General features: G+C 45.1%; 1 protein-coding gene across 1 annotated transcript; it reads right to left on the bottom strand.

The window, feature by feature from the left end:
* Positions 1 to 3,788: 3,788 nt before the first annotated feature.
* On the bottom strand, positions 3,789 to 13,521 carry RHOU (ras homolog family member U). The gene is made up of 3 exons (XM_049881173.1): positions 13,251 to 13,521; positions 11,504 to 11,562; positions 3,789 to 6,499 (listed from the first exon to the last, which is right to left on the bottom strand). The coding sequence occupies exons 1-3, from the start codon at positions 13,519 to 13,521 to the stop codon at positions 6,044 to 6,046; spliced, it is 786 nt and encodes a 261-aa protein (XP_049737130.1). The 3' UTR covers positions 3,789 to 6,043.
* Positions 13,522 to 14,972: the final 1,451 nt, after the last annotated feature.

Genomic DNA, 14,972 nt, shown 5'->3' with positions numbered 1-14,972 from the left:
ATACCTGTGAACTTGTTTGGAAACAGGATCTTTGATGATGTTGCCAGTTAATATGAGGTTATACCAGAGTATGGTGGATTCTAATTCCATCAGAGTAGTGTCCTTATAAAAGAGAATAGGCACAGAGGGACAGAGAGAGGAAAGGATCCATGTGACCCTGCAGCTGCAAGCCAAGGAATGCCTGGAGCTACCAGAAGTTAGGAGAGAGGTCTAGAACAAATCCTCCCTCAGCACCTTGGATGGAATCAACACAACTGACACCTTGATCTTGGACTCTCAGCCTCCAGAGCTGTGAGACAATAAATGGGTATTCTTTAAAGCCAGCCACTTGGCAGTATTTTGTTCCAGCAGCCCTAGACAGCTAACACGGAAACACAGCTCTGCCAACTCTTAACTTGATTTTAGGTCTCACTGGCCTCATTTCAGACTTCTGGCCTCCAGTCATTAAATTTGTGGTCATTTGTTACAGCAACAATCGGAAACTGATACAATAAGTTAAGTTTGAAATATCTGTGGGATATTCAGGAGATGATTACCAAAGAGAAATGGGATATTCTGCTCTGGAATGTGTCCGTTTTTAGAGACAAATGGCAGGTTTCCAACCACAGGCCTCTTTTATGTGCAAATTGCATCTCTTCAAGCCTTAGTTTTATTCTTTGAATTCATATCATACCAGACAACAGGAAACACTGTAGTCCAGGGATTCGGACTGATACACAGTGACTATAAAAATGGTTTTAGATTCACGAAACCAAGAATGTGGTCATTTAGAGCAAGACCTTTCTGGACGAAAGGGGTCAAGGAACAATCCAGCAGAGGGCTGGGATGCACATGAGGTCCTTGAAGCCACCCAGCCCTCACTGGGCTACCTTGCCCACAGACCCCCTAGGGCACCTTGCGTACGCTGAATTCAGACTTCAGTGCGCCATCACCTGCAGTCACAGAGTGGGGCTGCCTGCTCCCAGCAGTTCCAGCTTGTTAGCGCCAGCCATCTTTGTACCAGAATCAGCCTATGCAACTATGGGAGTCATTTACACCATTTTGCTCTTCTTTTAGGAAAATGAGTGGCAATAAAAATGACTATGCAATTATCTGTAAAAAAAAAAAAAAACACAAGCTTAATAAAATTTAAGAGAGATGAAAATGGAATTCATTGGGGTCAACCATTCTCTAAGTGGGATGGTCACTGGACTTAAGCTGATCCACCCTGTACCCTACAGTGAAGAAAAATAACAAAAATATCAAACATGTCTAATAATATCAATAAGGGTTGATGTTTATTGAGCACTTATTATGGACAAGGTACTATGCTAGCACTTCATATTCATAACCCCATTTGTTCCTCACAACAACCCATTGGGGGAGGCACCCTTATTATTCCCTTTATAGTTTATAAAGTTTAGACACAGACAGGTTACATACATTAAGAAAGAGAAGTAAGAGGTTAAGGTGCTTAAGGAATCACAAATAGGAAGTGGCAGACCCAGGATTCAAAGCCACGCAGTCCAACTCCAGAGCCCAGCACTCCACACCGTCTCCCTCCCCATTGCCACCTTCACATCGCTGGCATTATCTCCTACTACTGTGCGTGCACCCCTCTCTCCCACCCAAACTGGCCTCCTGGACATGCCAGGCACTCCTCTCACTCTGGGCCTTTGCTGTTCCCATTGGAAAACTTTCCTTCCAGGTATTTCTCATTCCCTTACATCCTTCAGGTTATGTAAACATCTTAGTGAAGAATTCCCTGACTTCTTCAAAAGGACTGGACGTTCTATCCATGCGTCCTGGGAAAACCTTAGGTTGAGTGAAGAAAAACTCCCAAGTCCCTCTGGAGCTTGGGATCAGCTGGCCTCACGGAGGCAGGTGTAGGACCAGGAATAGAGCCAGCTGTAGGCACCGTAGACGTATTTAGGATTGCGCAGCGGTTTCAGTTGCTTTCTGTGCAGTGTTTATGTCACGTGTTCCTGAATGTTCAGTGAATTTTCATGAAAGTTGTAGCCTGGCCTCCTTGGATGGGTCTAGAGTTCACTGGATGACAAGGAGTGGAGTGTCTGCTCCCTGGAGACTGGACATGGCAGCAGGAGGACTCCTGGCCCCTGGGTCACACTCCAGGAGTCACTGGAGTAAAGGCTGCATCCTGCAGCCCGCTGAGAAGGCTGACTGCCAGTGCCTGAAGTGTTCCCACAGCTACACTGGCAGCTCCTGACCCCCTCTGTAGGCGGAAAACTATAAGCCATGGTGAATTTCAGCTATAAAGCTGGGGGCGGGGGGGCACTGTGCCATTGTGACTGGGCTTCCTCTAACTCTTCTCATGGTTATTTATCGATCTCGAGAGTTCACCTTACATGTGCACGAGAATTCCCACATGGGACTCAAATAGCCTGGTGAGAAAGGCAGTACTATTTATACATGAGGAAACTGAGGCTCAGAACAAGTGATGTCTCCATTTCATTACACATGAAGCGCAACTCAAAGCCTGGGCTTCTTGCTCCAAGAACAGTGTCCCTTCCAGTACATTGGGACATCAGTATATGGTCCATTACTAATGCATACTCAAGTGATTCTTAGCAGACCCCAACTCCAAACCAAAAAACCAAACCCAGTGCCGTAGATTCCAACTCATAGCGACCCTACAGGACAGAGTAGAACTGCCCCATAGAGTTTACCCCAACCCCAGAATCCTCAAAATCCCACATTAAATAAGCTGTTAGTATTTGTTGGGGATACATTCCCAACACACCTCCGGGTATGTGCCCATGACACCTCTGCACCAGTGCTGTTTCCAGATGTGATTAGATTTGTATTCACTTCCGGGGAAATCTTTGGGAAGAAAAAGCAAGAGCAGGTTGTATACATTGGTGATAATTTATTTCATAGCACCTCATTCACAGCATTTTCAAGTACAACATTCTGTTCAACATCATTTATACTTCAAAACAGACACAACTTGGTAAGGCACCACAGGACACAAGAGTCTGGGAGGAGACCTTGCTCTCATTTTGGCTTCTGTAATACATGTGTAGTTTCTCTTCAGTAGGTCAAGAACACAGAATAGTATTATAAAATGTCCATTTATATATACATGGTAAGAAGAGACAGCAAAACAGTTCCAGAGTATATTATATTTTTTAAAGTATGACATTGGCCCACACTTTGGAAGTTAAGCTAAAGTAGCATTCTGTAAAGCGCAACTCTTACAAAACCTCCCCTGCATACCAAGCTCCAAGTGTAATGATTTTTGAACTCTGAGGTGAATCAACTTGATAGCTAACTCAAACACATATTTTCAAAAAACATTTTCAACCCAAGTCCCGACTTTCACAAAGAACTAAAAGTGCAGGAAAACTCTTGAGTACCACCGCACCTTCACTACTCTATAAAATGCAGCAATATACTTAAAACTGTCATACTTAAACGTCAAGCCATTAGATTTTTAGCACTAACAGTCCAGATGGCATCACTTCTTCATTTTCTAAGTTTTTCAGTACAGCATCAGGCACAACCTGCTAAAAGACAACCGACTTACGTCAAGCTTGCCGAACTGGGTCACCAAGGCTTTTCTTCACTCTTTCACCCCATTGCCCTTAAAGGCAGGGGATTCTGAAGGCCTACCCGAGGCTCTACCAAGTGTAGCCCAGTACACTGTCACATACATAAAATTTCCTTCAAGTTTTGTTTTCTAGCTTAAAAATTAATTTGCATGGTACTCCATGATATTTGCTTTAATATAAAAATATTTAAAATGACTTACCAGTTAAATAACTCCCCCCCCCATGTCCCTCCCCCCCACCACCTAGGAAGAGGCTCCACCTTGCCTTGTGGTCTCCATCTGTGCACATCAAGGCAGGTAAATCCCACGCGGAATGGCTTTCCACACACAGGTAAGCTAGGTATGGCAGGAGGTTTATTCTAAGCATTTCTACAAACGAAGCAATTTTAATTATTCAGGTTGTACCTAAGTGTTTCTGAAAACGATGATATAATCGATTTCAATGTATTGAAAAATAAACAGTGAACAGTACGTGTATTTTAGCGATTTAAAGATTAACCTTTGTTAAGTGAAGAAATTCTTTGATTTTACTTACTAACAGAATTAAGAGAGTCCTTGTTTTTTGTTTTTTTTTTTTTTGACCTAAAGCATAATATGATCTTTTACTTTTTCTGTAGAAAAACAAGTTGGATTTTTTTTTTTTTTTAAATAAAAAAATCCCCCACAAAAAGATAAAACTCTTCTATCCACTGGCTTTATAAAGATTTTCCTGGAGTTAGTTATTTCATTGATGTTGATAAACCTGTTTAACCCACTGCAAGCTTGGCATTACAATTTAATACATTTACACTACCTTTTGGCATGCCAGAAACATACCTATCACGCGGTAAAGACTGCTCTCCTGATAGAGCCTTTGTTTCTCCCAAAGATTAAGCTCTAGAAATCGCTACACTGAGGGACACAATGTTTCAGATACATGCAGTTTTCTTAGCATCCCTCCTGAGGAAGCCGCAGAACATGTGGGAGGTGGTCCCAGCACCCACCTTGCTTTTGATCAGGCCACGGCAGACAGAACCTCCTGGGAGCATTCAGAAAAGTCATCTGGGGATTTAATGGACGGTCTTACCAGGTTTTAAGATGATTTTATTTTTTGCTTTGTTTTAAGGTGGTCAAAAATGTATAAATCAAGATATACTTGCAATCATATCAGGGTAGAATAAAAAAGAAGTCTACTAAAGAACGTTTTAACTTATTCTGAAGCCAATCTTTCTTGAAGTCTGTTTTGTGTGGCCATGCTTTTTCCCCATTAACTTTTTAGAAGACTGAATCAGCAGTAATACAGCCATATATACACACTTGTGTGGGTGTGGGTGTGGGTGTACACAGTGAAGCACATTTTGGCTGACAATGATAAAAATGTACATTTCGTGTTCCATAAACATTTGCTGTAGACCTTTCAAGAATATTCACTTTCCTACAGGTGGAACAGTTTAAGTACAGAAGCTTAAAAAAATTCAGCTAATGCTTCCTATTCCTCTAATGGTCTAGGATTTAGGCAATCTGGTACATCCACTCCAGCACCGAGCAGAGAACACTCCAAACTAAAGACCACGTAAGAGCTACTGACGAACGCCTGTTTCGCGCCAGGTGGCACTATGGCTGTGCTTATACAGTGTAACACAGCTGATCTAAGAATAAAAAATCCCAATATAAGTTTCCTTTTTGGTCTGAACTGTGCCATAGAGTCAGTAGGTGGCTTGTTGGTTGGTTGTTTTTACATCTTAATCAACCAGGTACGACAAAGACAGAGGGCTCTTTATTTTTTCTCAGATTTTTGCTCTTGATAAAATAAAGCGTAGTTTGCATGGAGTTTCAAAGCTAAATTCTTACCATGGTTGACCTGTGTGCTATAGTGCACTATGCATTAAACTAAAAAAAAAAAAAAAACCAAAACCCTTGCTGTGGAATCAATTTTGACCCACAGCAACCCTATAGGACAGAGTAGAACTGCCTCATAGGGTTCCCAAGGCTGTAATCTTTACTGGAGCAGACTGCCACATCTTTCTACCGCAAAGCAGCTGGTGGGTTCAAACCACTGACCTTAGGAGCCGAGCACTTAACACCGCGCCACCAGGGCTCCTTCGCTATGCATTAAGTAGCCTTTAATCAAGGGAGGGTTAATTCCAACATTCACCCTTTCGTTCTTCTGTACATCAGAATGTGGCAAAATTCCATTCTTGACGTCCAGCTCTGAGGTGTCTTTTCCATGTGAGATGTAAATTAATTCAGAGGTGTGGAATTCTAAATTTCCAGAGTTGTGAAAATTTCTTTCTTAATTTAGTTCAAAAATATTTTGCATAAGTATCTCATCCTTAGCTCAAACAAACAAGAAGAAAATGAAAGGCAAGACAGAACCCGGAAATTGTGAACACCCCGTCTAATACACCCACGTTCTCCACACAGGTTCTACACAGTAAAAGGAATGATTTCAGCTAATATAGCTTCGAATATCGATTTCATCTGAAGATTGCTTTTCTGAGTTTCTTGCCAGCATTATACGAAACAGCAATATTTCTTCCACCAGGACTTGGAGAGGTTTTTCATCTTATCTGGAGTCCTGCTCTTGGACTTCTTTGGCTGTTGCTGAGTGTCTGAGTATTGAATGCCGGCAACAATGGCTGCGTCAAAGACTTCTTTGAGGTTTTTCTGAGTCAAGGCAGAACATTCTATGTAAGAGGAGGCTTTGATTTCTTCGGCACACAACTTTGCCGCCTCTTCAGGCACTGGCTTCTCTTTGCATTTGTCCAACTCAATGAGGACTTTGACATCTTCTCTGAGATCTGACTGAGTCCCTACTAGGATGATGGGGGCTTTGGGGCAATGGCACCGGATCTCTGGTACCCACTTCTCAGTCACATTCTGGAAAGACGAAGGGCTCATGACACTGAAGCACAGCAAAAAGATGTCTGTGTTCGTGTAGCAGAGAGGCCTGAGCTTGTCAAACTCATCCTGCAACCAATGGAAGCATCCAGAAGTTACTTTTCTAATCAATTGTCATCACCAAAAAGAGCAGTCTTAACATTAGCCTTAAAAGGGTTCTGGCAGGTAACAGAAACCCAACTGATCATGGAGGGAAGAGACAGCATTTTCAAGACACTATTCTGTTATCTAAGCTGGGTCTATGCTCCCAACGCAGATATAACAGCTGTCTTCTTCAAGGGTCAGCTATGACACTAAGCCAAACCCAAACTCATTGCCATCAAGTCAATTCTGACTCATAGCGACCCTGTAGGACAGAGTAGAACTGCCCTATAGGGTTTCCAAGGAGCAGCTGGAGGATTCCAACTACCCACCTTTTGGTTAGCATCCGAGCCCTTAACCACTGCACCACCAGGGCTCCACGCTATGTTGCCATTCACATCAGGACCTACTTACAACTTACAGAAAAAGTACTTACAGTAGATGAATTTTATAAATAAAAATTTAGCCTTTAGCCCAGAGTAATCCAGACTTACTCTCTTGACTCTTGGTACTTAGCTACTCTTGTAAAACTTAGACTGTATCTATACGAGTCCCCAAAACTTCAACCTGACACCAATGAATTTCAGTCTATCACCATAGTTCCTGTCTTTTAGACCCAGCCCTATGACGGCTATGAAGTATGAAGCGTGCAGATACCATCTCATCTGCACTGAGCACACACAGTACAGAGAATAATGTTAACCAGATGAACTGGCCAACCCAGAAATGGAACTGATGGCCTTGTTAGATCAGACTCTCACTGGCAACTCAGAGAACACGTGCCTCTCAGTGCCACTTAAGATGCTGGTTAGTGCCCTTCCTTGTTTAATACACCTCTTTCTTTTTGCTTCATCTTCTTTTTCTGCTGCATGTGTAATATTACTAACAATTTCCCAAAGGCAAGAAAAAGTTAAACATTAGCTGGGTTTTTTGGTTACTCAACTTGCATTAGCTATAAATTAATATGTATATATGCATTATTCTCTGCCCATGGCTTTTTCTCTAGGTATAAAGGAAACCTGTTTCTCTTTTATCTGAATGTGCTTTCTTCATCTGAGACTCTGTATTACACCGGTGGGGCAATAACCAACTAAATAAATATTAAAGTCAACCAGCCAAAATGACCAGAAATAACTATGGCATTTCAGAATACCACAGCCATTTGCCAGCCTTCTAGAAGTGGGGGTGAAAAGAAGAACAACTTAAGTTTCTTGGTGCCACTGTTGCACTGAAAGAATAAATACAGAAACTCAACCAGGTAGACTATAACTCAGCTCTGAATAAATTTTAATTAAACGTTCCCTCTGTTATCAGAGGATCTCGAAGTAAGAAGTCTAAAAAAATGAGATCAGTTGAAATCAATCCCGCAGGTTGCTACACTTCGCCACTGGAAGGCCAGTCATCCTGGCTATGCCCTGGCCTCTGGGGTTACATTGCCAATAAAAAGAAAGGCAAGCACAAGGGAGCCTGGGTTTGTGACAGGGGAGTGGAAATCTGACTTCACCAGACCTCTTGAGAGTCTCTCTGAAGGGCTCAGGAAGCAAAACAGAAATTAAACACTGCTGCTCATTGCCTGACCAAAAAGCTTATATATTTGCTAAAACAAATGCAATACACATAAGCGTAATAGGGCCGGCTGGAACGCACTACTCAGTGTGCCGTGGTCTGGGGCCAAGTGACTTGCACGTGCTTGCCAGGTCTGCTTCAATGAAACTGTACAAGATTACACTGGGTGGCTGGGTGCAGGTAGGCAGGGCACCGGAGAAACAGGCAGCTCAATAGCACTCTGGTCAATCAGCAACCTGATTTTTTTTTTTCCCCTGAGTAAAAAATTTTTCCAAAAACCTCACAGGTCAGCAGGTTGAAGAATTTTCAGCTCCTGTTGGCAGTCTGCAGTGAACTACTCCCATTTCAACCATACTCCATTTTCCTATGCCAAAGGTATGTTTCTCAGAGTTGTTAGTCTCCGGTCTGTTTTCCCTTGGGTAAAACTATGAGTCCAGTGCTAAAAACTCCTTTTAACATCTTAAATACTCACATACCCTCTGTAACGAGAAAACCCAAAGGCACAAGATGCAATTTCCAGTTACCGATTCAGGTAGTAAAACTATGCTCTTCTCTCTCGCGTCCTCAGCTTCTGTCTGAACCTGCATTTTAGTCTCCCTTTCTGGATTATCTGTGCTCAGGTGCAGTGGGGGTAGTGAGAGGCACTTCCTCAACCCTAGGACGTTATCACCAGCACTGCCTAGAGCAGGGTTGAATTCCATTAGCTGGGTCAACAATAAGAAAACACTGCGGGTATCAATACAAGTCTGTTCAAAAGGAGTTTATCTGGATTAGAAATAGACCAGCTTCACTAACAGTTGAAACAAATGCTAATATATACTATATAATATATATTTGTATATATTATAGCAGTAAAAAAATATGATTTTATTTTTCTGTCTCTGTATTGTCCCCCAGAAAAGCACTTTTTCATAAATGGTTTCTTTTTTTTTTTTTTTTTCGAAGTTGGTTTTCTACAAATTTTTAGATGTTGGTCTCATTACTTAACAGGTATATTTTACTAACCAGTACGTCAGTTAAGAAATATGGTAAATCTCATAAAAACATTGCTGGGAAACCAGAAAAAGAATTTCCAATAAACTGAAGCTTAACAATGTTAACACCACAATCTTTTTTTTCCCCGCTTATAAACTTTTTCTGTAAAATCTCTCTAAAATGATTTTCATGCCTCCCTGACTTTCAGACACACAATACTAAGGATGACTAAGTTCTTCCCTGGTAATTCAAGATCATCTTTACAGTTTTTCTGGTAAAAATCCTATTCCTCTTTCAAAACTCCAATAAGGCCGCTTTATCTCTGGAAACTCGCCAATAGCCTCAGAGCTACCACCTCCCTCTCTCCTCTGTATTCTCCACCAGCTTCTATTAATTAACCTGTTCGCCTCAACTCTAGGCTCAGATTCAGGAAGGGCAGGCCCATGACATCTTTGTATCCCCCAAAACCTAGCACTTCATTCTTCATCCATTCTACAAATCTTTATTAAGCCCCTACTGTGCGCAGTGATTAAGAGCTCAGCTGCTAACCAAAAGGTCAGCAGTTCCAATTCACCAGCGGCTACTTGGAAACCCTATGGGGCAATTCTTCTCCGACTCCTATAGGGTTGCCATGAGTCAGAATTTAAGTGAAGGCAACAAGTTCATTTTTTTGATGTGCCAGACACTGAGCTAGGCTCTAGAAATCAAGCCCCCAGCCTCAGGAGGCTGAGTATTGTGTGGAGAACCCACATGTTACAGAAGAATGTCCACAGGGCAGTGGGATGTGCTGAGCCACCTGCTCCTCCCAAGGACCCCTGACAGCCATGCCTCTTCCTTTCCTGAGTTTTTCTGTCTTCTGTCTTATCCTCAGGCTGTGAGCTGTCACTTCTTACTTCAGTGGGACTGCCTGTATTTAGTGAGGTATTACTCTGCCCACGTTGTAGAGGTCAGAAAACCTATCCGTAATAGGAAAAATTTCTCATTTTATTCAAAGCAGTTAAGCTTTAATTATAAATACCAGTATGGCATTCCGAAAGATTAAATACTAGAAAAGACTGTGTTCTCCGAATTTTCTTTCCATAAACACTGGAATACAGATTGTTCTTTTTTTTTTTTTTTTTTTTCCTGCTCATGGTGAAGGGGAGGCTGAGGGTAAGAAGAGGACAGAAGGGGCTGGGGTACAACTGCTGTGGCCACTGCCAAACTGGTGTTCAGCTGGGACCCAAGGCGGCCAAGGCTGTCATACCTTTAGGTTAAAAAGAACACCTGTCCTCAGCTCCTAACTTACTGTCTCAGGTAAACAACTTGGCTACCCTGTCTTGAACAAGGGGCCTGGGGCCCTGGAAAGCCAACTTCTTAAACACATATGCTGAGATGACAGCACCAGAAAGTGAAGTTACCTGTCTAGGAAGTACCGAACTTCACTTTCCCTAGCTCTAGAGAATACAAGAGAGACAACTTGTCACTAACCTGTCACTTCAGCAAATTCAGGAGGCACACCTCACATCTCTGGGTTCTGATGAGGCACAGAATGACACCAGCGACTTCAACATTTGTGCCAACGGTGTTTTATGAGACGCTGAGCACCCCGTCTCAGGGTGTCCATGGAACACCCCAAAGGGAAGTCACCCAGACCAGTCCCACATCTGTACCTTTCCCATCACTCCCTGATGGTCTCATCTAAGTGGCTGGCCCTTACGACAAGAATAAATGTCCACAATGATTTTGAAAGAATAAGTCCTAGTTTACTCATTTTTTTCAGTTTAGGACATATCTAACATCTGTGTCATTGTTTCAAGAGATGGGGTAGTCCTCAGTGAGTAAAATCATAAATCAGGAAGGGAAAGATTAATACTTACCGACCTAACCAAAACCAAACCCAATGCCATCGAGTTGATTCCAGCTCATGGTGATCCTATAGGACAGAGTAGAACGGCCCCATAAGGTTTCCAAGGAGCGGATGGCAGATTCGATCTGCTGAACTTTTGATTAGCAGCCAAGCTCTTAACCAGGACTCACCTAAGCACCATTTTTTTCTCGAGTAAATTTCTTAAACATTTAGTTCATTGACCTTTAATAAAAATTGTTACCAGATATTGACAACTTATATTCAGAAACAATTGCAAAGCATGACTGATAAATTTTGATAAAAACCCAAAATTAAATGTTAGAAGTTTTTGTAAGATAAGAGCTGTTCTTGACCCCACTTTCCCCTTTCCTGCCGCCCACCCCCAGAGCTGGGCTGGATCCTGTTTGATGAGTGAGCGCCAAGGTGCTCTGCTTGCTTCCCCCATCCCCTTTGAGGAGCTGCCAGCCAGGGTGAGTTTACTTCATGAGGCTGTAGAATGACCGGGTTATTGAAGAAATCATTTGGAAACTCATAAAACGTTATTTGGAAACCTTTAAAAGGCTATTTCCTCTCACAGGACTGGGCAGTAAATTGATACTGACCTGGCCAGCTGTGTCACAGAGCTGGAGTTGCACAGGCCGCCCATCCACAGACACCACGGCTTGAAAACAAGAACAAATGACCGTCAGAAGGTGGCTTTTTAACCCATTTCAGAAGAGTAATACTTTTAGCTTGTCCTGCCATTCTTGCTCCAAGCCATTCAACTCCTATTCTGGGTACTTCAATGAATTAAAGACTTGCCTAAAACCAAGAAACCCGATCCAAGGTAAACATTTTTGTATACAAACCCTTCAGGCTCCACAAGTCGCTCCACAGCAATAGAGGAGACCGCAAATCACTGAGCTCTTTGATGGCACCACCAGAACGGCCCTTGGCTTTCCTTCTAGCCCAAGGAGATTTATTTTCCTGTCACACTTGTTTCAAAGGACCTAAAAACAACACTGGGGCTAAGTGGGAACTAACCTTGTCTTTTTAAATCAGTGGAAAACCTCACAGATAATTCTGTTTTCCTCAGGAAATTTTCCTGAATCCAGGGTTGATCATAAAATCCTAGTTTGTTTTGCGAACATGTGCAAACACTGCCTGCCCTCGCTGTCCTGTTTAGGAGCCAGGTTACTGCTTATCTCCCCAGGCCAGTTCAAAGACAGAATTAAAAAAAGAAAAGAAAGAACACCAGGGTGCTGGTATGTGATGGAGGGGAAGGGGGTGGGGCACTTCATTAGGGAGGCCTTGGAGGTTTCTATTTGGATTAAGTACTCAGTTTTGTCTTCAAACAACTTTCTAGATTGTTCCCAAGTGTTTATACTAGTCAGAAGGGAAAAAAGAAAAGAAACAAAATACTATTTAGGCTGGGAAACTCACTACCATACTGTCTTGGCTGCCCTTGAAATGGAAGAAATCATGGCCCATCATGTATTAGAAAAACCCCAGAAAGAGGTCAGTAAAGTGTTTGTTTTTCTCTTAAAGGGGGCAAGACAATGTTTCACACTAGCTTCTGTGGATTTTAACTTTTTTCTTAAAAGCCAAAAAGACCTGAAATATTAAAAATCAGGCTGTAATTAAAAGGATTCCTTTAGCTTTGTACCTACTAAACCATGTGACATTACAACCCAAATGTGAGAGCTTTAAGTAGCTTAAAGAGACACTGACAAGACTGTTGTGTGCCTTGGAGTCTCTTCGGACGCATTAAAAAAAAAAAACCAAACCCAATGCCGTCGAGTCGATTCCGACTCATAGCGACCCTATAGGACAGAGCAGAACTGTCCCGTAGAGTTTCCAAGGAGCGCCTGGCGGATTTGAACTCCCGACCTTTTGGTTAGCAGCCATAGCACTTAACCACTACGCCACCAGGGTTTCCTTCGGACTCACAGCGACCCAATAAGGACAAAGTAAAACTGCCCCATAGGATTTCCTAGGCTGTAATCTCAGATCGTCAGGCATTTTCTCCTGTGGGTAGGCTGGAAAGGCCGACCTTTCGATTAGCAGTCTAGTGCTTAACCATCCAGGGCTCCTTCCCAATTCCCCAGACTCAGGAAGAAATTGATCTATTTCCCAGCTGAAGCCTAGCACCGTGCCCTGCCAACCCTCTTGGAAACCTTCGAACATTGAACATCGTAATGTCTTCCGGTTGCCAGTCCCTTCATCCTTTCTAAAACCCTGTTAACACCATGGCCGTGGGCAGCTGCTACGATAACTCTCAGGGTGCCTTTCAGCCAGAGGGCTTGACAGCGCGGGAGCGGCGCCCCCCACTCGCAACCCCAACCCCACCCCGGCCGCCAGCTCCCTCACCTGAGAAGTTGTCGAAGGCGGTGGGGATGTACTCGGTGGGGTAGCCGTTGGTGGTGTAGCTCACCACCAGGCTTGTTTTCCCCACCGCGCCGTCGCCGACCAGCACGCACTTGACGCTGCGCCTCTCCGCGCCGCCTGCCCGACAGCGGGTGGCTAGCGGTGCGGTCCGGCCGCTGCGCACGCGGCGCGGGGGCACGGGCGGCACCTCGCAGCCGCAGCAGCCCGCCACCGGCTTGCTGATGTACTCCGGGTCCCCTTGCTGCGGCGGCATCGGTCGCTTGCTCTCGAACGTGGAGGCAAAAGGGTCGGGGGGAAGCAGCGGCTGCGGGTGGGGAAACGGGAGGAGCCCAGGGTCTCCGAGTGCTAACAGCTCCGTCCCTTCACCGCAGTGGCCGCCGAGCGCCCGGGGCGTCCTGGGAGCCGGCTCGTGTCCACGCCGCGGACCCCGGCAAGAAAGGTGAGCCGGGACGGTCTGGCCAACGGCCCCGTGTCCTCCTTCCTCCCGAACAGGGGTGCTGGCGAGCGGAGGGCATCCGCCGGGGACCCGGGAAGTACCCGCGGCCACTCTCCCCTCCGCCCGAAGGTACGCGCGCGGGAAGACCCAGGCTCAAGGAGGCCGGTATCTGTCATGGGCCGTGGGCTGTGGCCATGGGATCTCCCAGAAAGCGGCGTGGCCAGACGCTGCGGCTCCGAGACAAAGGCGATACGGGGGAGGGTCGCAGATAGCGCGCACGGGTGGCTGCACGACCGGCTCCGCTCGCCGGGCGCAGAGAACTGAAGTCGAGGACCGGAGCCCAGCACCGCCTCTCTGCCGGCTCCGCGGTGACACGACTCGTGGGGTGCGGACGGGGAGGGGAAGAAAGAGGCGGCCCGGCAGGCGCGGCGGCGGCGGCTCCCTCCCTGCGCCGGGGCCACAGCGCTCTCTGCCTGCACGCCGCGCCCCTGCACCTTCGGCCCCGCTCGCGGCCGAGCGCGCACACCAGGAGCTGAAGGCAGGCTCCCAGTGGGCGCGGCCGGCGCACGGGACTGCTTCCTCCGGGACAGGAGTCCGAGCCGAACCGCCCGCGCCCATTGGCTAAGGCGGTGGTCCGCCCCTCGTCTCCGCGCTGGCCCGGAAACCTGAGCCACCTTCTTCTTTCTCTCCCCGCTCCCTCCTCTCTCGCTGCTTTCAGTTCTCTTGGTCCTTTACCCACACTCCCGGGGGGGCCCTCCCCGCCGGGGTGTACCCTTAATCCCACCCTACAGCCCGTCTCCCTTGGAGTCTGGGGTATGAAGTTCCCTTCCTCTGCTGCTCACAGCTCGCCACCAAGGGAAGGGGAATGAAGTATCTTGGGGGCCTGTCCTCTGAATGAGACTGGATTAACACAGCCAACTTTTTTTTTTAAGTCTAGGTACAGGCCCGCAGTCTGAGTTTTCTTCTCAAATATTCTCATAAGATTTTGTAGCAAAAGGATGCCAGCTCTATTTTTAGAGCTGATTTACTTTCGCTTTGGCATGCCATAAACCTTTACACTTTTATGGTCCAACAAATTTCTTTATAGCTCCAATTTCTTCATTTACTTAAATGTAATTTGGGAATGTTAATATGCCCTGAAAACAAGATTGCTTATAGCTTTGATTCCTTCCTCCCACAAGATAAATGTATTATACATTTTTTTATGGGACATGAAATAGAATTGATCTGAATTCCTTTGTGCGGAAGGACACAAGCCTGTAGCAGTA

This window comes from Elephas maximus, chromosome 3, assembly GCF_024166365.1.
Source record: "Elephas maximus indicus isolate mEleMax1 chromosome 3, mEleMax1 primary haplotype, whole genome shotgun sequence".
Classification (NCBI taxonomy): domain Eukaryota; kingdom Metazoa; phylum Chordata; class Mammalia; order Proboscidea; family Elephantidae; genus Elephas; species Elephas maximus.
Note: the sequence above shows the minus strand (reverse complement) of the source record. Positions and strands in the feature narration are given on the sequence as shown.

What these genes read in the sequence shown, in the direction of transcription:
- RHOU (XM_049881173.1), bottom strand. Translation starts at nt 13,521, where the DNA reads ATGCCGCCGCAGCAAGGGGACCCGGAGTACATCAGCAAGCCGGTGGCG. An exon ending in CGCCTTCGACAACTTCTCAG is followed by an intron (nt 11,563 to 13,250) that starts GTGAGGGAGCTG and finishes CTTGTTTTCAAG; the next exon opens with CCGTGGTGTCTGTGGATGGG. An exon ending in TCTGTGACACAGCTGGCCAG is followed by an intron (nt 6,500 to 11,503) that starts GTCAGTATCAAT and finishes CATTGGTTGCAG; the next exon opens with GATGAGTTTGACAAGCTCAG.